At 38.4% G+C, this 21108-nt stretch overlaps 2 protein-coding genes across 2 annotated transcripts in view; one reads left to right on the top strand and one right to left on the bottom strand.

Annotated features, from left to right (window-relative positions):
- The window catches only part of LOC140975795 (homeobox-leucine zipper protein GLABRA 2-like), a 41175-nt gene that overhangs the window by 14658 nt on the left and 5409 nt on the right, over nt 1-21108 (top strand). The gene's annotated exons all lie outside the window — the stretch shown is intronic.
- Nucleotides 729-10277, bottom strand: LOC140975793 (golgin candidate 5-like). The gene is made up of 19 exons (XM_073439715.1): nt 9773-10277; nt 8061-8965; nt 7507-7578; nt 6853-6927; nt 5907-6021; nt 4719-4780; nt 4560-4607; nt 3730-4014; nt 3597-3656; nt 3428-3511; nt 3292-3357; nt 3119-3217; nt 2821-3039; nt 2575-2692; nt 2280-2500; nt 2090-2149; nt 1750-1863; nt 1083-1157; nt 729-989 (listed from the first exon to the last, which is right to left on the bottom strand). Exons 1-19 carry the CDS (start codon nt 9927-9929, stop codon nt 954-956), a joined length of 2871 nt encoding a protein of 956 aa, XP_073295816.1. The 5' UTR covers nt 9930-10277; the 3' UTR covers nt 729-953.

The raw sequence follows: 21108 nt of genomic DNA, 5'->3' as shown, positions 1-21108 counted from the left end.
AAATGTATTTAGCATATAAAGTCAATGCACACTGAATTACTTTGTAACTATATTTTGTCGTGTTAGGCTAGTTGAGCGTGGACTTCATTTAAATGCATGTGCAAGAATTAGCAAAGATCTCATTATCCGCCGGTACCCACGTCTTTGCAGCCTTTACGTCAAAGATCTTACGTTTAATTTCTTCACTGGATTTTTATAAATCGCAAGATTTTCCAGTTGTCCACGTCGTAAAAATAAAAGAAAATAAAATTTGTGTCACATAAAAATATATTGTATGTTTTGGGCTAGATAGGCAAATTCCAGGTAGAAAAAAATGAAACACGTTGAGCCAAACGAATTAAACGTGTATTGAATAAAATTATTTAAATGCATTCAAAGCAAATCTTTAGTCAATGATTACATGTTAGTCTATGCCACTTCGTGGACATTTCTTTCTATTATAATACTATTAGATCATGTAAATTATCACATTTTTATAAAAATTGATATATACGATTGTATAAAACCAATATTTGATCAAATCATAATGAGATAAATGTACCATAAAATAATCCAAAGTACTTGAGAAAAAGTGAGAGGGCTTACCAAAGTTAATTCGAAGAATATGAAAACTAAAACTTGAATGATAACTACAATTTTTTCCTCCTCGATGCGTAGTCAACTTAAAATCAATGCAACTCTATCAAAATTACGGACACAATTGATTAATTATTATTTGGTGTGAAACCTCGAATATAAATTTCAGCAATAGCAACTAAGGTCATCAATTTCTTCCACGTTGAATTTAATTTCGAAAATCTGGAAAAGAAACATGCTAAAACTCTCTCTTTCTGGGGTGGTTTCCTCGGGGATTCAAGCAATAGCACCCCTGCTATACAACAGTAAACTATAAAATTACAATATTTTTAGTTGATGCGTGAGAGGCCCCTTCTGTTGCCAAAGAACATGAAATATCAGGCAACGCCAACAGACGAACCCAAATTTTGAATCTGCGAAAAGAATCAATTTCTTTCAACTTTTTGCGATTAATTGAAATTATCATTACTGGATGTAAACATTTTTGGAAAATATTAACTCTGTACCTTATTCACAAGTAAGTTTACTTGCTCTCTGTACATCTCTTTTACATCAGCAATATCGGCACGAAGCTCTTCCAACTTCACATAATATCCAGTTTTATGGGTTAGAACTGAACAGCTAATAAAAACCAGAGTATTTAACAAGCTCGAACTCTAGGCAGTTTTAGTCAGTATTGCACGGATCAAGGGCGTGCATGCTTTGAAGTTAATATTCTTTAGGTTGCCTTCTGTTGTTAACTATAACCAGAGAACGGGGAAAAAGGAAAAGGTATACCCCATGCAGCTGTGCTCGGGGGTATCTATTGGGAGGTAGGGGCGGAACCCAGAAGAGAGGACACTGTTGTAAGCAAGGACAGTCACTCAACATCTCTCAATGAAGAAATTTCAGAAGTCATGTTCAATTATTCCTAAAATCTCGGTTCGACAAACAAAAGTACATTAACTCACCTCCTCATATGACAATTTTAAAATTTCATGTTTAATAGTTCTCCCCTTCACCCCAACAAAATTCTTGGGTCGAAGATCACCATCGAGAGATGTGAGGAAGGTAAGATATAACCACCACAGCATTGTTAAGCAGAGGGCTATTTCCTAGACTTTACCAAGTTAATTCTAATAAAGTAATGCCAACATTTTAAAAATTTCGGCTAAGAAGGAGAAAATGAACTACCTCTTCATCACGCTCCCCCATCAATTCCAGTGCTGCAGAGTGTCTTTGTCTTAGCGCTTCTAGTTCTGCTCGTATTCCAGGAAGAATAGCTGCTTCTGCCTGTAACTTTTCACACTGCAACATGTACGGCAAATTAATAGGTAAATATGTACCATCATATAAATTAGAAATGGAAAGCGCTAATATCATACTTGAATAGTTGTCACAGTTAAATTTCCTAAAGTAGCATATATATTTGTGATATTGCAACATGCAAACCAAGTAGGTAGCCCGTAGCATGAGAAAAAAAGGGCAGATATCCTCTAGGCGTCCAGGGGGGTGAGAAAGCCCACAAACCTACCTGTGCAGTCATTTTAACCAACTCCTCGGCAAGAGAGTCGCGAATAGATTCCATAGATGCCTGAAGAGAATAAGAAACCATGATTATGGCACTTGTAACATCAACATGAGCAATGTTGGGATGCTAGAATCATCTCCAAGGGTTACTCCATGAATTTGAGTAAATTAATTTCAATGAGTCAGAAACTAACCAATCTAGACATATAAGACGCAAGCTCCCCCTCCTTTTGGCGTAGGGCAGCTTCAAAAGTACTTGATGTCACACTCTTCATATAATATGGACTCATGGTACCTTCTACAACACTTCTACGTTCAGTTAAATTCTCAGACGAGTCCAAAGTTGATTGCAGAAAATAGCTTTCTTCCATGCTGCTCAAGCTGCTTGCACTTGAAATCTTACGAGACAAGTTTCCTGTTAAGGTAGATTGTCATATGCAGCAAGAGGATAAACATGTGAATCGATAGAACACGAGGGAGATGAAGAACCATTTTCAAATGCAGCTGATTTTTGTCTTGCTATGAGGATTTGATCAGGTACAACAGAAGATGGAAGGCGAGCAGCCCTTTCCTGTTCCAAACGAGTAGCCTTTTCTCTCTCCAGTTCCTGTGACATAATTAATGAACTTACTCAATAAACTAGGGCATTATTCATAGAACTATAACATGAAAAGATTAATCGTGTGGACAAACATTTGGCTGAAATAAATGGGAAAACAAATTCACGCACGCTACCTGTTGCAGAAACTCTTGATGCATCAATGCTTCATGCAAGTCATCCTTGTGTTTTCTCCTGAGTTCACTAATTTCTTCTTCAAGCTGTTTAACACGGCCTTCATGAGTGTCAGATTCCTCCTTTAAAGCAAGATATTCCTGCCTATTTTCAGCTGCCCTCTGTCTCTCCTTCTCAAGAGATCTCATTAGCTGTGTCTGCTCCGCTCTCAGGCATGATAACTACAAAATATTCATGGCAGACACAATCACTAATGTAAGACTTATATCAATAACAAATTTAAGTAAAATCATTAAAAACCTGAGCTTCAAGAACATTTATCCGTGAAAGAGTTTGTGTTAGACGTTCACTGATAGAAAGCTCTTTTTCCTCTGCTGCTGCAGCTTTGGCTTCTGCTTCCTGCGCAGTTAATAATCAAGATTTCATTAGATGTCTAAAATGCCAAATAAGAGAGAATAAGTTCCAATAGAAACCTGAAGCCGTGAGTTTAACGATCTTTCAACAGCAGCCCAAGCTTCAGCCCTTCTAGCAGCAGTTTCCTATAGTCAACAGTCAAAGCATAGCAGTGAAGTGTAACCAAACAAAAACCAAGAAATAACACTATCGAACCTGAATAGCTTCAATCTGCCTTAAAAGAGGCCTAGTAGATTCAGGGACTTGTGTAATTAACTCCTCGCACCTTCGCTCACTTGCCTAGGAACAAACAATTTTATATGACAACAAAAAATCAAAAACTTAATTTCAAAGAAAATATATTGCATCAAAGGGAAAAGACTACTTGATATCGCTTTTGAAGTTCCTCAATGTCGCTGCGAAGCATTTCTTCTCTAAAAACTGCCTGCAACAGGATGACAGATGCTTTCATAGAATTAATACGTATATTAGAAATTTAATATATTCACAAAAATAACCTGCTGCTCTTTCCTGCTCAGAGTTTGCCTTAATTCTTCAAGTGTTTGAACTAACATACTTTCGCGGTCCTCGGCCTCTCTTAGACGACTTTCTAGTTCAGTTCTTGCTTCAGTGTTTGCACGCGCCTCTGCTAATGCTTCAGCTTCCTTTGCTGCGTTCAGTGCATCAGTGTAGTATTCCTTTTGAGTTGCAAGTTCAGCTTGGTGTTTCTCCACTGTTTCTTGAAGCAATTTTTCAGTTTCTGCCTTATCTCTTTTCATGCTTTCTACTTTGTTCTCTTCTACCTGAGTATAACTCAACATATCATCGTAAATTTCAAAGGCTAGCAAAAACAAAAGGCACAAAATTCCAAAAAAGAAACAGTAAAAGCAAAAGATCGTATAATTAGGTATCAACTTCCATGAGTGATGAAAGAATGAGCATCATTATATTATGGAGAAGAGAAAAATCATTTGAATATATGAATGACCACATCCAAACACCATTAAAATAGCTGTCAAAACCAAGAGATAACATGCATCAAAGTCAAGCCTGGGTACTTCTACCACTATTCCTACTATAACAATCGTGAACATCAATGCTAATTGCCAATGCAAGTAGAAAAGTAATCAGGTTCTACGGAGAAGGGGTTTGCAGTTTCAATGGAAAATGTCAACATGATAGAGATCCAAGACCTGATTACCTTGGAGAGAGGATATAAATGAACACGCAGCAGAATCATCTTGAAGTGTGCCAAATAAATGCAGAAGGGAAAATCGTGAAAGGAATGATATAGTGCAGTCAAGAATCTGTGCTCGAATCAAACCAAATACAGGGGAAAAAGATCTACCTGCAGTTTTGTAAGCAATCCTTTCTTCTCTTCCTCAAGTTCTCTGATCTAGCTTCCAGGAAAGTAAAGATGAAGGTATAATAGAACAGACTCATGTTAAAAATTTAACAACAATAACAGGCTCGAATATAAAATATTGATCATTACAGATGTGCATACCTGTGACCTTAACTTTCTAATTTGAGATTCCTGAGCAGCTTGCTTTTTTGAGAGCTCTTCACCTAAAGTCATCATAGCATGGGGAAATAGTATCACTTTTCAGCCTAAAATTTGAGGATCCATACAAGTCAAGAGGACAAACATGAAATATAAGTTTTCTACAGGAAAAAAGTCTTCCTAGTAAATTTTGAATTTTGTTTTATGCCAAGACCATATAATGGCAAAACAAATCAACTATTCAAAGTAAATTATCAGAACCAATTCATCAGTAAAGAACATAGCCAATAAGTATGCCTTAAGGTTGCGTTGGCAATCCATCCTTTACCACTGTCATTTTTTTACTACTTTTAGTTTATATGTCCTCGTTTCCTACTTGTAAACGTGAATTACAGCATATTAAGCCACTGGCTAATGCCTAAACACTGACTAGTGCCATGAGTCTATACAGGAACCTGAATCCCCGCAGACACATCCTAGCTACCCCTGTGCTGCTTTCTACTCGAGTGAATGAACATTAGTGGAAGATCCATGACTGCAGCAAAGACGACGCACATCTAAAAGAGGAATCTGTAATGACATCCAGTATATTTACAAGAGAATATTGGTTCAGGTCAGGCCTCGGTTCCAATTTGTTAAAATGGATCTCTACCGTTTGAAGTAGTTCACATCCTACCCATGCTGACGACAAAGAAGCTCTAACCTGATTACTCATAATTTTTTCAAACCATCCTGCATAAATGAATTTTTTGTTTTTAACAAATTAGAAAGGTAGTATGACAATCCTGAAACAATAACCAACCATCATAAAAATCAAACTAATGACCTCAAACTTCTCAATCAGTTTTTTCACGTCAAACAACTTTTGGGTTGCTTAAAAAAAACTTATTGTTTTGGATGAATGTGATGTGAGACATGAAGAGATGGGCCACATTGATCCAGAAAGGCTCATGGCCTTGTTCTTTCTTCTGGTATATACTGGTGTGAAAGAGGGGTTTTCTGAATGTGGCCCATGTCTTCATGTCTCGCATCAGGATGCTTAATGAAGAAAGACTTATTTGGCTAAAAAATCAATTACAATATATCACCCTAATATACAAAACGGAGTAACTTGAATTGGACAAATGTCGGTTAACTATAGCATGACTGCAGGTTTATTTTTTGGATAAGAACTGTGTTATGCTTGTTCACCTTCGGCCATCACTTGGCTGATTATTTCATCCTTTTCCTTCAAAAGAGCAGCAGCATCACTTTTTTTACTCTGTTCTCTTCGCAGTGTATCCCTCTCCTTAGTAAGAGCATACACCTGAAAATATGCATGTGAACTACTCGAATTAATCACATCAACCTGAATAAGTCGGCCAAATAAAGACACTGTTGAAGTCAAGAACTCAATAAATCAGCCAAAATTCAGTATGCTGCTCGCTTTTCAAGAAGAGATTTTAATATCCCTTTACGATATCAGTCTTTTAAACTAAAACAGAAATCGATAAAAAAAATATGTGTGCCTACTCAGCAGGATTCTACATTTAAAATGATTTTTGAAAAAAACTACGCTGCTACTTGTAGTTATAAAGATTCATATCATTGATAAGATTCTACAGTTTCTAACCAAGCTTGCCTTTTGCCAGAGAAGAAAGAAAAACTAATTTATTACCGTGGTTAGAGTTAAAAACGGATAACATGCCCTCATTAAAGCAAATTGATGAAAAGCGCATTCAAGATCAGACCAATTATTTCGAGCTGTTTGCCAAATCAATAAGAAGGCAATATACACTGCCCAAATGCCTAAAATCAAGGCATGTACCAGTGGCTTTTCATTTCTCAATCACCATTTAGAACACACAGGATATCATCAATGCATGAACAAACAGACAAGTTGGGAAAACAAAAAAATAATTAAATCACACACATATAGAAAGGTCCACGGAAGCACTTCGAATTGCTTGACAAGTAGAAGGGACATGCATGTGTTAATATTACAACTCGAGTAAGTTTGATAAAATAATGCATAAAAGTACTTCGAAGCTATATATATATTTCAATGAAGTCGATGATGCAGCTACTGGAAGGAACTTCCAAGGTTATACAATTCATGCTTGAATTTTTAACAACAAATAGCACCTGCAGAGTGTACCTTTCTCTCAAGTGCTGCCACCCTCTGATGATATTCCTCCCGTAGAGACTCGATTTCGGCTTCATTTGTCTTTCTCTGAAAATGAATCCCCCAGTTAATAATTTTTATACGAACAAGTATATATGTTTATGAATAAAAATGGATCAGAGCGCATTTGGGTCTTGGCATATCATCTGTCCCTATAGATGCACAAACAAAAGATCGAGATATAAGCTTATCCATTCCAGCATCCTGTTAATCATTCGTGTTAATGCCAATTTTCATAGTAAAAATTTTGGATGCTCTCCTAAAAAAGAATTCAATTGTTTCATCCACGTTAATTTTATTTTACAGAAGTGAATTTTAAAATTTCCATGTCAACCAACCCTCTTTCTTCGTGAAACAATTTATTCTCATTCAAATTTGGGTGGTTAAACCATTTCTCAATTTGCAAAAAATAAAACTCCTTAGCAGGTACAAAACTCAAATATTGTTCCTTTTCAACAGAGAGTAACAGATGAGAACAAAATTTGAAGTTCAAACAAATGATTGAATCTTTAAATTACTGTTCAACCATCAACTTCACAAGTTCCACTATATCACTGTCATCAGATCACACTATAATCTAAATGAAAAAGGACAACGAAAAAATAAAAGAATATAGCATGAACCCACCCTAAAATCATCGACCAAAGCTTTTAGCTGCTCATTTTCATTCATCAGCTTTGCAATTTCATCAGCCTTTGCCTGGAAGGAAACAGCAAAAAACAATCAGATTCACATTTCCTTCAGTGTTATAGAAAATAAAGGTTCTCACAAGCATGACTCTTAACAAGGAAACTTATCGTAAATTACTGTTGCTCCTTATATAATTTATTGTGTATAGATAAAAGGTTCGATTAAACAATGAACAGCAATTGACGACTACGTGCCACATGATTGCTATCAAAGGAACATGATAAAAATATAAAACCTAGTAAAACAACAGAGATAACCAATCCTTCAATCTTCTCACAGTAACGGTACTGAACCCGTTTAACTAAGCACTTTTCCTGAGACACTCTGACTCACTCAGTAAAAACTAAATCTATTACAGCAAGTTTGTTATATTTTAATGCAACTCTTGAACAGATAGGCCCCACTATTTTCTACATGTTAAAAAATCTACTGGCAGAGAGACACAATGGCCATACTCAAGTCCAAAGATAAAGCATCACAACTTAAAATACCTGAGCTTGTCTAGCAGCTCCTTGCAATGCAGTTTCCATCATTTTCATTTCCTTCTTCACTTTCTCCACTTCAGCTAAAGAGTTAGTAACATCAGAAGAGTTGCTTCCAGTGCTCAAACGTTCTTTTACGTCAGTATCATTCATTGAGTTCTGCTTTAACTCAATTGGTTTAGTGATAGGTTTAGCAATAGCCTCAAAGGCTGATTCTGATGCCTCGGCATTAGTATGCAGTAAAATGGTCGAGTTGTCTCCAGAATCATCTCCACTTTTAACAGGAGAATCAGAAGCAGATGATTCTCTGCGTTCAATTAGGCCTTCAGGTGACATATCCTGAGCTTGAGCTGAAAAAACTTCAACGACATCTTCTTGTGCCTTCTGTTCGTCAACTCTCTCAGGCAATCGATTATTATCTTCCTTTTTAGGCACAGAAGCAGTATGTTCAACTTGATCTATAGGACTTGTTGCTGCTGGTTGTTCCGACTCCAAAGAAGACGTTGACTCTTCTTCTGATCTTTCCTTCTCCTGAAATTTTTTTGAAGATTCTGTTTGTATATGCCCAGGATTTTGTTCTGAAGCTTCAACAAAAGTCGTAGATGAAACCCCCTCTTCTTCATCTTGATCTTCTTCAATGTTATCTTTTTGCTCCTCGCTCCTATATTTTATTTCCTCCACTGGTTCTGCAGCTACACCTGCTTTTTTAATTTCTTCATTTACTACTTCTGCTGAATCGTTTGCAGAACCATCATCCTCAACTTCTTGATCCTTTAAGGGAGACGTAGGCTCTAAGGAATCAGGCTGTTCTAATGATGCAGCAGTGCTCCCCTCACCTTTTTGCCCCATAAATCCCATGATGGGCTCAAATAATGCCTTCCGATCTGTCGTGGATGGCCATAATGCACCTGATGCTGTAAAGCAGAATTATTAGTAAATATTGTTTTGATCAGCACATATGCTCCATGGTGAACATAGAGATACAATTGCATTATAATTACCTTCATGAGCTTTATAACTAGGATAAATTTTCAAGAATCTACCTACATGTACATATAAATGGATACTAATCACAGACAGAAGTCATAATGCTCCTAAAAACCCCTTAATGCCTAGAAGGACAAAATTATGATAAAGGTATTGACCAAGACGAGTGCCACTTAGGAAGTCACAACGTCCAAGTCAACACCCTGATTGGCAGCAAGATTTTGTGATGAGAGCAGAGGCAGTGCAATAGAATTGGCATGAACAAGAAGCAGTATAAGCTCTCAAAGTTTGTTAGGATCCGAAAGCTATCGAATTTATTTAGGAAACTCATTTCTCTAACACTTTATATTGACTTCGTGTTACAAGCAAACATAATTTTGGGGTATGGACTATGGATACATTTTAACAAGCATCTTATCTTATCTCCCCACACTCTGCATTACTTCCAAATTATGGAGCATTATTCAAGCTCTAAATTGCTTAGCCGATCTCCCATCACTTTAGGTTCCGTGACACCCTTTGGTGAATTAGTATGCGGTTAACTAACATCACACGAGTATTTAACTGAATGCAGATGCCAGGCATTCTTAATTATTAGGCAATTCTCAAACTTTTCCACGAACATCAAAAGCAAATTGTAAATCACATCCAAATATTCTATTTGTAAATTCAAGGCAAGCAAAAGTTATTATATCGAAGAATCCACATGCGACAAAAAGAAAACAACACGGTACCTTCACTGCCGCTACTGGTAGCATCTGATTTCTCCTCAAGCCCAAGTGCACTATCAAAATTCTTCTCGATATTTTTAACACTCTCACTCAGCTTATTCACCGCCCCTGCAAAATCCGGGAAATTCCCCAACGAAACTTTCCCGCTAAACCACGCCATTTTGACAATCACCCAGTTTGATCCAACGATAACCAATTATCACATACCCCGCACATGCAACAAAACCCTACCAGATTAATCAAACTCCATCATTAAAACCACTCGCGTGCTCAATTAAGCTCGTTTCTCTGAACAAAAGCTCAGATACGAAATTTTGCAAATTTTTTAGATTTGTGAAACGATTAATTGTTTGATTGAGAAATGATAGAAGCTTTCAAACCTTGAAGATCCGTGATCTGCAATGGGAATGAAAGGGAAGGGATTGATCTGAGCTAGGATTTCGATTTCGATTTGGATTTGCAGGGAAGCATGAAGAATGGTGTATATGACCTGAATCGTTTGTTCCACTGTGAGAATCTGGGTGACCAGAATGAAATTTTTTTATTATATATAATTTGGATTAAGAATTTTATTATGCAATTAATTAATTTAATAATTATTTGAAAAAACTTTTGCACGTTAATAAAATTATTATTATTATTCATCAAATTCAAATATTTTTAGTAAAAAGCTGTAGTTTTTTAAACATACATACTATCGAAAATAATTTTAAAATAAAATATTAGATTTTAATCGAAAAAGTTTCTAGATAATATAATATAATGAAATTAGTTTTCCAAATATAATCTTTTTGTTTTATTGTGAGTAAATTTTTATGAGACGATCTCGATTTATATATGTTACACGAGTTTATTAGATCTACATTTACAATCATAAGTAATAAGTATTATGTTTTCACGTACAAGGTCGAGTTGGATATCTGTTTCATAAAGAAGTATGTATCTTGTGAGATGGTCTCACGAATCTTTATCTGTGAGACGGGTCAACCCTACCGATATTCACAATAAAAAGTAATAATCTTAACATAAAAAGTAATATTTTTCCATAGATGACCCAAATAAGAGTTTTGTATCATAAAATACGACCCGTGAGACCGTCTCACGCAAGTTTTTGTATTTATATAAAATTGACAGTCAAACGGTCTCATGAAAAAATTTGTGTTTTATTATTTGAATGTATAATATTTATTTTTCTTATTTAAATATTTTTCTATCTCATTTATCAATGGTCAATAAAACAACTAAAATTTAATTTTTAAAATACAACAAACAAAAATACAGAATTACCATTTTGTCTAGTATGCGACAAAGTTGAAAGGGCTTGATTTATTTGTATGGGTTAGTATTACACTAAAGCCCATCGGGTTAGGAATACACTCACGAGGCCCATTCTAAAGCCCATTGTAGTTTTTAACTTATTAAAAAAAATTTAGTTCGAAAAAAAATATATTAAATAATATTTTATTTATTGCCTATTCACATTTTACTCTGTAGAGACAAAAGGGGAAATATCATTTAGCACATTTGAAAACCATATTAAAAATTAAATATATATATATATATAAAATTAATTTATTAAAAATTTCAAATAAAAATTTCAAATATGACCTATATTTAGTTTTATATATATATATATATATATATATTTACTGGTTATCAAATATTTATAATTGATTAAACCAATCCATACAAAAAACTTTAGCATTTATTCGTAAAAGTTAAATGAATGAAATGTGCATATATAATATAAATAGCCTCCTTCTAAATAATGGACCCCGTGGCCCTTGTTATCATTTATTCCTTGACATTATATGTCCCATTTGGTCCTTTTCACCTAATTTAATTGATTTTTTTGCAATTTGCAACAAGTCGACAAGATTTTGTATTTTTATTTTTTACTTGATTCTATTTCCATTTATTATTTTCTTATATAATAATAAATTTAATTGTATGAATATATTTATGACAGAAATCGTGGAATTAATTAGACCAATTATAATATTATGGAATTTTTATATATATGTATAAATTATTTTTAAAGAAATTACATTTATTGGCTAAGCACCACTTGCATGTCCTCCTAATTTTTTCGATCATCCTCATCATAATGACCATCTTCGTAATAATTGAAGTGGTGACGCCTTCCAATATATCTTGGATTTGTGGGATAAAATAATAAATAAGGTATGATAACTCACTAAAATTATTATTGAAATCGAATCAAATGTTAAATGAAATAATGATAAAAAAAATAAAGAATATAAAACTTATGTGAGATGGTTTTACGGATTTATCTATAAGACAAATTGACATAATACATTTTTATAACAAAAAATAATATTTTTTGACATAAAAAATATATATATATATCATTAATCGAATAAAATTGATATCAAAAGATTTTTTTTGGTTGTAATAAAGATGCCTGATGGATAAGAATGACACCGTTTCTCTTTAAAATGTGACAGGCAAGGGTTCCCACATAATAAATTTCAGACCCCCTTATTCAATAATAAATGCATAAACGTATGTATCATTATTATAATATAATTCAGAATATATATATATATATTTATAATATGTTTCGTATATTTATTTTCGTGAGATTAATCAACTCGATATATACTTAAACTGAAAAACAATATTTTTAATATAAAAAAATAATATTTTATTATGAATCGAATTGAGTTGAAAATTTGTATTACGAAATTGACTTGTAAAACCACTCTTCAACTTAAAACTATGTGCGTCGCGTGCTCGATCTAGTAATGTTGGACAATAAACTATGTGCGTCGCGTGCTCGATCTAGTAATGTTGGACAATTTTTTGACCATTTCAAATGAGTGTTGTGATATTGTCCAAGTTGACAGTGTTCTTATGGTTGCCTCTCCTCCACAACGGTACCGCCGTACATCCCATCCCTCCTCCACCACACACACAGCGGTCCTCTGCCTACGAAAGTCGTGCTGATCAATTTGCATGGAAACAACAAAGCTTTACAACTCATTCTTCACCAGTTTTGTACGTACAATGGCCCCCACCAATTATATATCTCCATTAATTATTCCAAAATTTTCTATTTTATTTTATTATTTTTATTTATATACATTGATAGATAATTGCTCGATGAGTATTTTTGTATTAAATTCCAAAATTAAATATCAATACATCATTTATCCATTAAAGGAGAAACATTCTTGAGATCCACGGACTGGATTTGCTTATATTACCATATACATTAATTCAACCTTGATATCCCAGGGATGAACCCATCAAGATCAGGCTCAAACTCCCGGCCCATCTATAGAGCCCACAGGTGAAGGGCCCATGAGCAGCCCAGGTATTCTCCTATAAATATCAGGTTTGAGCGTATGATTTCGAATTCACTATATTGTTTTCAGCAGCACCCTTAGCTGCTCCCCCCATATATCCTCAGTCTCTGACTTGAGCGTCGGAGGGCTACGCCAGGACACCCTCATGGCCCCCTTCTAACGGTCTTATTTGTGATTTCAGGCTCATGACAATTTCAAGCCTGCGTCTGGATTAGTGACCCTCGCCGGAATCGGACCCTAAATTTCTCGTGAGTATCACTTGGCGCCGTCTGTGGGAAATCTTGAGTTGAGACGAAGAGATGGTAGGCAAGAAAGGAAGTAGAAGAGCTACCTCAGCATCATCGCGTCCTCAGAGGGAACCCGAATCATCTCATGTCGAGACGAGACAGGAACAACCTCGTCAAGAGACAAGAGCCGAGCAGCCCCTTCACGAGACAAGGGTCGAACAAACCCGTCCTAATGAGAACGTGGGGAACTTGACCCTAGAACAGCTGGGCCAATTTATCGCCCGGATAGTGGATGAGGCCATGAAAAGGAATCAAGAGTCTGTGTTTGTAGAGGAACAGGCAGCTCGTCAGGAGCGTGAGGAAGATGCTGAGGGCCACCAGAGCAGGGTTGAAGAGCCACGGCCCCACCAAAGGGGGGAGATTAGTGAGATGGGAGAAATGTGGAAGGAAATACAGATGTTGAGGCAGCAGTTGGGAAGCAGAGCGCCGGCACCCAAGAGAGGAAGTCCTTTTTCACTAGCCATTTTAGAAGAAGGGCTTCCTCCAAATTTTCGACAGTCGAATGTGGGTGAGTACGATGGACATACTGACCCCGAGGAACACTTGGGGAGGTTTGAGAATGCGGCCCTGTTACATCAATATTCAGATGGGGTCAAGTGCAGGGTGTTTCTGGGCACGTTGGTGAGGTCAGCCCAGCAATGGTTTAACACCTTGCAGCCCAACTCCATACGATCTTTCGAGGATTTTTCCGCTGCTTTCTTGCACAGATTCGCTAGCAGCAAAAAACACCAAAAAAACTATTTGAGCCTGTTTGTGGTGAAACAACAAGAAGCTGAAACTTTGCGAGAGTTTGTCCAGCGTTTCAACAACGCAGCGTTGGAGATACCAGCGGCCACTCCTGACATCATGATAAGTGCCTTTACCCAGGGACTTAGAGGAGGAGAGTTCTTTAAATCGTTAGTGAAGAAACCTCCATCAAGTTATGATGATCTGTTATCTCGGGCGGAAAAATATGTAAATCTCGAAGATGCCCAACGGCATAAGAGGATGGAGCAGCGACCTGGGAGAAGTAGAGTTGAGGGAGCGGAAAGAGGAAGTAGGAAGAGAGGCGCGGCCGAGAGGGAGGATGATAAGGCTAGGGGCAGAGGACAATTCTCATCCCATGTTCCTCTGGATGGGAGTCGGGACAAGGTGATGGAAGTGAGGGAGTCCGAGGGGAGGTGGGAGAAGTCGCAAAGGGTTGAGTGCAGTGCTAGATTGCCTTCGCGGGATAAACGAGAAGGATCCTCATCCAGGAGTCGACAGAGGTCTCGCTCGTCCCCTAGGCGTGGTCAAGGCCCTCCATGGATAAATCAGAGGATCGGGGAGCAGAGAGGGGAAGGTCGATGTCAAGATGTCCCTCAGGAGCCCGTCGAACCGAGGAGGGGAATGAATGAGGATAACCACCCTACGAGAGGAATGATTCATATGATCTCGGGGGGTGCTACTGATGGAGACTCGGGGCGAGCTCGGAAGGCACGTGGGAGAAGGCTGGAGAACTTTGAGATATCTAGGGGTGCAGACTTACCACAAGACCCCGCCCTCAGCTTTGGGCCGGAAGACCTCCGAGGTGTTGTGACTCCACATAACGATGCCTTGGTGGTAACGGCCACCATTGCCAATTATGATGTGGCGAGGATATTTATTGATAATGGAAGCTCCGTGAACGTCTTGTTCAAAAGCACGTTGGATCAAATGAAGGTGGAGGGATTTGAGTTTGAGCCGGTCTCCACCCCGCTGTATGGGTTTGCAGAACACGCCATCCTGCCTTTGGGTCAGATGTTCATCCCTCTATCTTTGGGACACGAACCTCTGCGTATAACAAAGATGATGACATTTACCGTGGTGGACACCCCATCCGCTTACAATGGAATTCTGGGGCGACCAGCCCTAAAGGATTTCAGATCAGTAGCGTCTATATATCATCAGAAGCTGAAGTTTCCTGTGGGGAAGGGGGTTGGAGTCTTGTGCGGGGACCAGAAGGTCGCGCGTCGGTGTTATGAAAGAATCGTGAAGGAAGAAGAAAAGAGAGGTCGCGAGCATTCGCATGGAACTTAAGCTCAGTCTTACAGTTGTAGAGTCATTCGGAGAAACTTCTAAGTGGGTAACTTTGTCCTGTGGAGGTACAAGAGGAGCAGAGAGGAAAGTTGGAGAATGCGCTGGGTAAGGCTCTAAAGAGGCCCGAGAACGCTTACCACCTTAGAGAATATTAATCTTGACTTTATTTTTGGTGTATTTTGTTTCTGAATTTGTCTTACGTTATAAGTTGAAATTTAATAAAGCCGAGTTTTTATATTAAGTTCGTGGATGTTGTATTATGAGGATGATATGAATTAAATTTTATTTTCCTACTAAGGCATCGCTTAGTAGAGGAGTTAGAGGGTGGAGGGGTTGAATTTTTATTTTCTTGCTAAGGCATCGCCTAGCAGAGGAGTTAGAGGGTGGAGAGGTTGAATTTTTATTTTCTTGCTAAGGCATGGCGTGGCAAGGGAGTTAGAGCATGGGGTGTGGTATATTTGCTTACTTGCTAAGGTGTCACCTAGGAGAGGAGTTAGAGGGTGGAGGGGTTGAATTTTTATTTTCATGCTAAGGCGTCGCCTAGCAGAGTTGGGGAAGAGAAAAATTCAATTTTCCTGCTAAGGCATCGCCTAGCGGGGGAGTGAGAGGATGGGGTGTGGGAGGTTTGCTTTCCTGCTAAGGCGTCACCTAGCAGAGGAGTTGGAGTGTGGAGGTGGTGAATTTTTATTTTTCTGCTAAGATATCGCCTAGCAGAGGAGGGAGAGGATGGGGTGTGGGAGGTTTGCTTTCCTGCTAAGGCGTCACCTAGCAGAGGAGTTGGAGTGTGGAGGTGGTGAATTTTTTCTTTCTTGCTAAGTTATCACCTATCAGAGGAGTTAGAGGGTGAAGGGGTTGAATTTTTATTTTCTTGCTAAGGCATCGCCGGGCAGGGGTGGTAGAGCATGGGGTGTGGTATATTTGCTTACTTGCTAAGGTGTCACCTAGCAGAGGAGTTGGAGGGCGGAGGTGGTGAATTTTTTCTTTCTTGCTAAGTTATCACCTATCAGAGGAGTTAGAGGGTGGAGAGGTTGAATTTTTATTTTCTTGCTAAGGCATCGCCTAGCGGGGGAGTGAGAGGATGGGGTGTGGGAGGTTTGCTTTCCTGCTAAGGCGTCACCTAGCAGAGGAGTTGGAGTGTGGAGGTGGTGAATTTTTGATTTCCTGCTAAGGTATCACGTAGCAGAGGAGTGAGAGGGTGGAGATGTTGAAGTTTTATATTCCTGCTAATCTATCACCTAGCAGAGGAGTTGGAGGGCGGAGGTGGTGAATTTTTTCTTTCTTGCTAAGTTATCACCTATCAGAGGAGTTAGAGGGTGGAGGTGGTGAATTTTTATTTTTCTGCTAAGATATCGCCTAGCAGAGGAGGGAGAGGATGGGGTGTGGGAGGTTTGCTTTCCTGCTAAGGGATCACCTAGCAGAGGAGGTGGAGGGTGGAGGTGGTGAAGTTTTGCTTTCCTGCTAAGGAATCACCTAGCAGAGGAGTTGGAGTGTGGAGGTGGTGAATTTTTATTTTTCTGCTAAGATATCGCCTAGCAGAGGAGGGAGAGGATGGGGTGTGGGAGGTTTGCTTTCCTGCTAAGGTATCACCTAGCAAAGGAGTTGGAGGGTGGAGGTGGTGAAGTTTTGCTTTCCTGCTAAGGGATCACCTAGCAGAGGAGTTAGAGGGTGGAGATGTTGAATTTTTATATTCCTGCTAAGCTATCACCTAGCAGAGGAGTTGGAGGGTGGAGGTGGTGAATTTTTATTTTTCTGCTAAGGTATCGCCTAGCAGAGGAGCAGAGTTGGGGAGGAGAAAAATTAGATTTTCCTACTAAGGCATTGCCTAGTAGAGGAGTAGAGGGTGGAGGTGTTGAAATTTTATTTTCCTGCTAAGGCATCGCCTAGTAGTGGAGTTAGAGGGTGAGGAGGTTGAAGTTTTATTTTTCTTGCTAAGGACTATTTTGGCAAAAGAGTCAAGGGCGCGGGGAAGTGTGAATTATTTTCCTTCAAAAGCTTAGTAGAGGACCTTGAAGATGGGGGCGACGAGAGCATACCGTGTTAGAAAAATTTATTTCGTTTGTCGATAACGAATGATGTTTGCCGCTGCGAAAATTACGGGGATCGACCTGCCCGGTCAGGTCGCGGGGATCGACCTGCCCGGTCAGGTCGTGGGGGCTTGGGGGCAACGCCCCCAAAAGCTCTTCAGGAACCAAGGGGTGCGGGCGAAGGGAGAGTGCGAGGCGCTGTGCCGGGCGAGCACTTGGCGAGGAGGTGGGCTCGGCCGGGGCGAGGCGAGCGGGAGAGAGCGAGCGCTCGACGTCGGGCGAGCGTGGAGGGGGGCTCGGGCGAGTAGGCGCTGGGCGAGCTGGGGAAGCTGGGCGAGCTGGAGGCGCTGGACGAGCGTGGCGCTCGACGAGGGCGAGGCGCGCTCGTGCGGGGCGAGGGCGCGCCGGGCGAGCACTTGGCGAGGTGGTGGGATCGGCCGGGACGAGGCGAGCGTGGCACTCGCTTGGCGAGGAGAGGCGGCGTGAGGCGAGTTGGGAGATGGCGAGGGCGAGCATGACGCTCGGCTAGGGTGAGTAGGCGCGCTAGGCAGGACTGCACGGCGAGTGCTCGGCTGGGCGAGCAGACGTGCGTGAAAGGGCTAGCGTGCGGTGGGCGGCGTGTGCGCGCGACTGGTCGAGTGCTCGGCTGGGCGAGCAGACGCGCACGGCGAGGGCTCGGCGTGGGCGTGCAGGCGAGGTCTCGAGTGTGTGCTCGGCTGGGCGAGCAAGCGCGCGCGACGAGGGCTCGGCGTGGGCTTGTGGCGAGGCTTTGTGGAGGGCCGCGAGGGCTGCCGGGTGGGGGCGAGGGCGAGGCTTCGATACTTTCGGCTGGCAGGCGAGGGCGTAGGACGCACGGGCGGCCGAGCAAGGGAGGTGCACGCTCGGGCGAGGCGTGGGCAGGGTGATGAAGCAAGTGCGTTGAGCATAGGCGGGAGAGAGCTGCAGAATCGCAACTTGATTTGTTTCCAAATTTTTGGAGACTGACAGATGGCGGGAAGAAAATGCACAACTTGCACCCGGTAACCCGAGAACAGCACAATTAATCGAACTTTGAACCTACGATTCAGTTCGACTCGGGAGGGGGAGACTGGTGATACCCCAGGGATGAACCCATCAAGATCAGGCCCAAACTCCTGGCCCATCTATAGAGCTCACAGGTGAAGGGCCCATGAGCAGCCCAGGTATTCTCCTATAAATATCAGGTTTGAGCGTATGATTTCGAATTCACTATATTGTTTTCAGCAGCACCCTTAGCTGCTCCCCCCATATATCCTCAGTCTCTGACTTGAGCGTCGGAGGGCTACGCCAGGACACCCTCCTGGCCCCCTTCTAATGGTCTTATTTGTGATTTCAGGCTCAGGACAATTTCAAACCTGCGTCTGGATTAATGACCCTCTCCGGAATCGGACCCTAAATTTCCCGTGAGTATCGGTTAAATATATAACACATAATAATACAAAAACCTTGTTTCTTATCGCGAAAATGGATATATGATCTAAAGCGAGTTTAACCGCTTTGTCGATCGAGTTCGAAACGAGCACCTGCCGACAAAGGGTAGAATGAGCCTTCAAACATTCGGAACAAGGGGAACGATATTGATTTGGTTTGTTGATTGGAGCCAATATATTATCTATTAAATGTTGTTATTTTTTTTAACTTATTTCATTAAATATTAAATTTAAAAAAATAAGGTTAATTAGGTCGTCAAATGCAATATTTCCCTTGTCTCTATTAATTCATCAGTGATATTAAGTTGAAAACAGTTAGTGTACTCATTTGTTGAATGTGGAGTGAGTCAAATTATATACATTTAATTAAGAGAGGAGTAGAAAATTGGAGGTATTACACAGTGGTAGAGCTAGAAATATGACTTTGTCCAAATTAAAATTTTAAACTCTAAAATATTTTAGTATTTTAAATTGATCTACTCATAATAATATCATATTATTCCAAAATTATAGAAAATTTACATATAAATTTGTTTAAAAAAAATTGAGACACCAGGCTATACAAGCATGTGGCTCCGCCTCTTCTTAGAGAACTCAACATCATTGGCTGTGGACCTTTTATTAAATAGAAGTAATTATCTTTTTGAAAACTTATATATTTGGTCTATTAATTTGTATCTTTTTAAAATTTTAATCATTAATCGGATCAGACACTATAGCAATGTCTGTCGTCATGTCATCATTTTTCGGTCATATCTCGTCATTTTTCTGGCTTCATGTTAGTAATCCAATGTGAAATGATTAAAATAAAAAATTTACAATTTATCGGACCGATAACATGACTAAGTCATATGACAAAAAAATTATAATTTCCCTTTATCCACTCCAATTGAATTTCTTGGTATCAAAATTGTAAAATGAAAATTTATCCAGCTTTTAAATGTGAATATTATTTTTAATAAGTTTGAGCTAAATGCAACAGACTCTCATGTGAAAAATCCAATAAAAGACATAAAATCCCTTTAAAAAAAATCAATAAGCTAATATATCATCCAATTTTTCGTTGCTGAAGCACAAATGCAATATTTTTAAATTAATGCAGAGTGGAAAAAAATAACAACGTACACACTATTGAGAAAGATGTGGTCACGTAGTTTTCTTTTTTTTAAAAAAAAGAAAAAAGAAAAAGAAAATGCACGTTTTTATTGCATGTTTTGGAAAATGTTATCTCTGTAATAATATGTCCACATATCGACGCGAATCCTTTGAACTTTCAACTCTTATCTTCTTTTGTTTTTATATCATTAATTTTAAAGACAGCCCACCACATCTGTCACCGCATGCATACACATAGTAGTACCATACACAAATTAAAAGGTACTTTTTATATACAATTTAATGGATTAGAGAAAATAATGATATAATTAGTTGGGTACTTGGGTAATCAAATTAGTTGAATATAATATTTATTTAATAATTTTATTATAAAATATTATGAGGGTGAAACTAATATATTTACTATTGTTACATCTAGAATTTTAAATTATGTTCAAATATCTTTATTTTCACTAAAATTACATTATAATATTTATCATTTATTTTGACTATTAATTTAAATTATACCTACAATTTACAATGTGATATTAAATCTAGGTTTATATTGTTTGTTATCGATTAATAATAATATTATTATTAGTAGTATTATTAATTTTCCTTATTCATATTATTATTATTATTATTATTATTAGAATGTCAATTACCTTTAATATTATTTATTTATTTATGTTTTATTATGATTATTTTATTTTATTTTAAATTTAATTTAATTTAGTAGCTTACTTTACAAGAATTGATGTGAGGAAAACTTCAAATTGAAGTGATCAATTTAATACTCTTTCAAATCCCCAAATCATATCAATAGCTTAATTTCAAACGTCAATTATAATTTTTTCCACTTTACTTTTCTTATAAATATAACAATATATATTTATTTATTTACCAATTTAACAGATATACCATATTAATCTTGTTATACCAATTTAACAGATATACCATATTAATCTTGTTATAACAAAATTTTATGAAATTTAATTACGATGGACTAATTTATTTTATAGAAATTATATCGAGAATAATCGGTTGATATATATTTTATTTAGGGCAAATTTCATTACACATTTGCCTGTAGGGTTTCACGTGTGTGTGTGTATA

Source organism: Primulina huaijiensis, chromosome 4 (assembly GCF_012295235.1).
Source record: "Primulina huaijiensis isolate GDHJ02 chromosome 4, ASM1229523v2, whole genome shotgun sequence".
Classification (NCBI taxonomy): domain Eukaryota; kingdom Viridiplantae; phylum Streptophyta; class Magnoliopsida; order Lamiales; family Gesneriaceae; genus Primulina; species Primulina huaijiensis.
The sequence above is the reverse complement of the archived record's forward strand: the minus strand, read 5'-3'. Positions and strand labels throughout refer to the sequence as shown.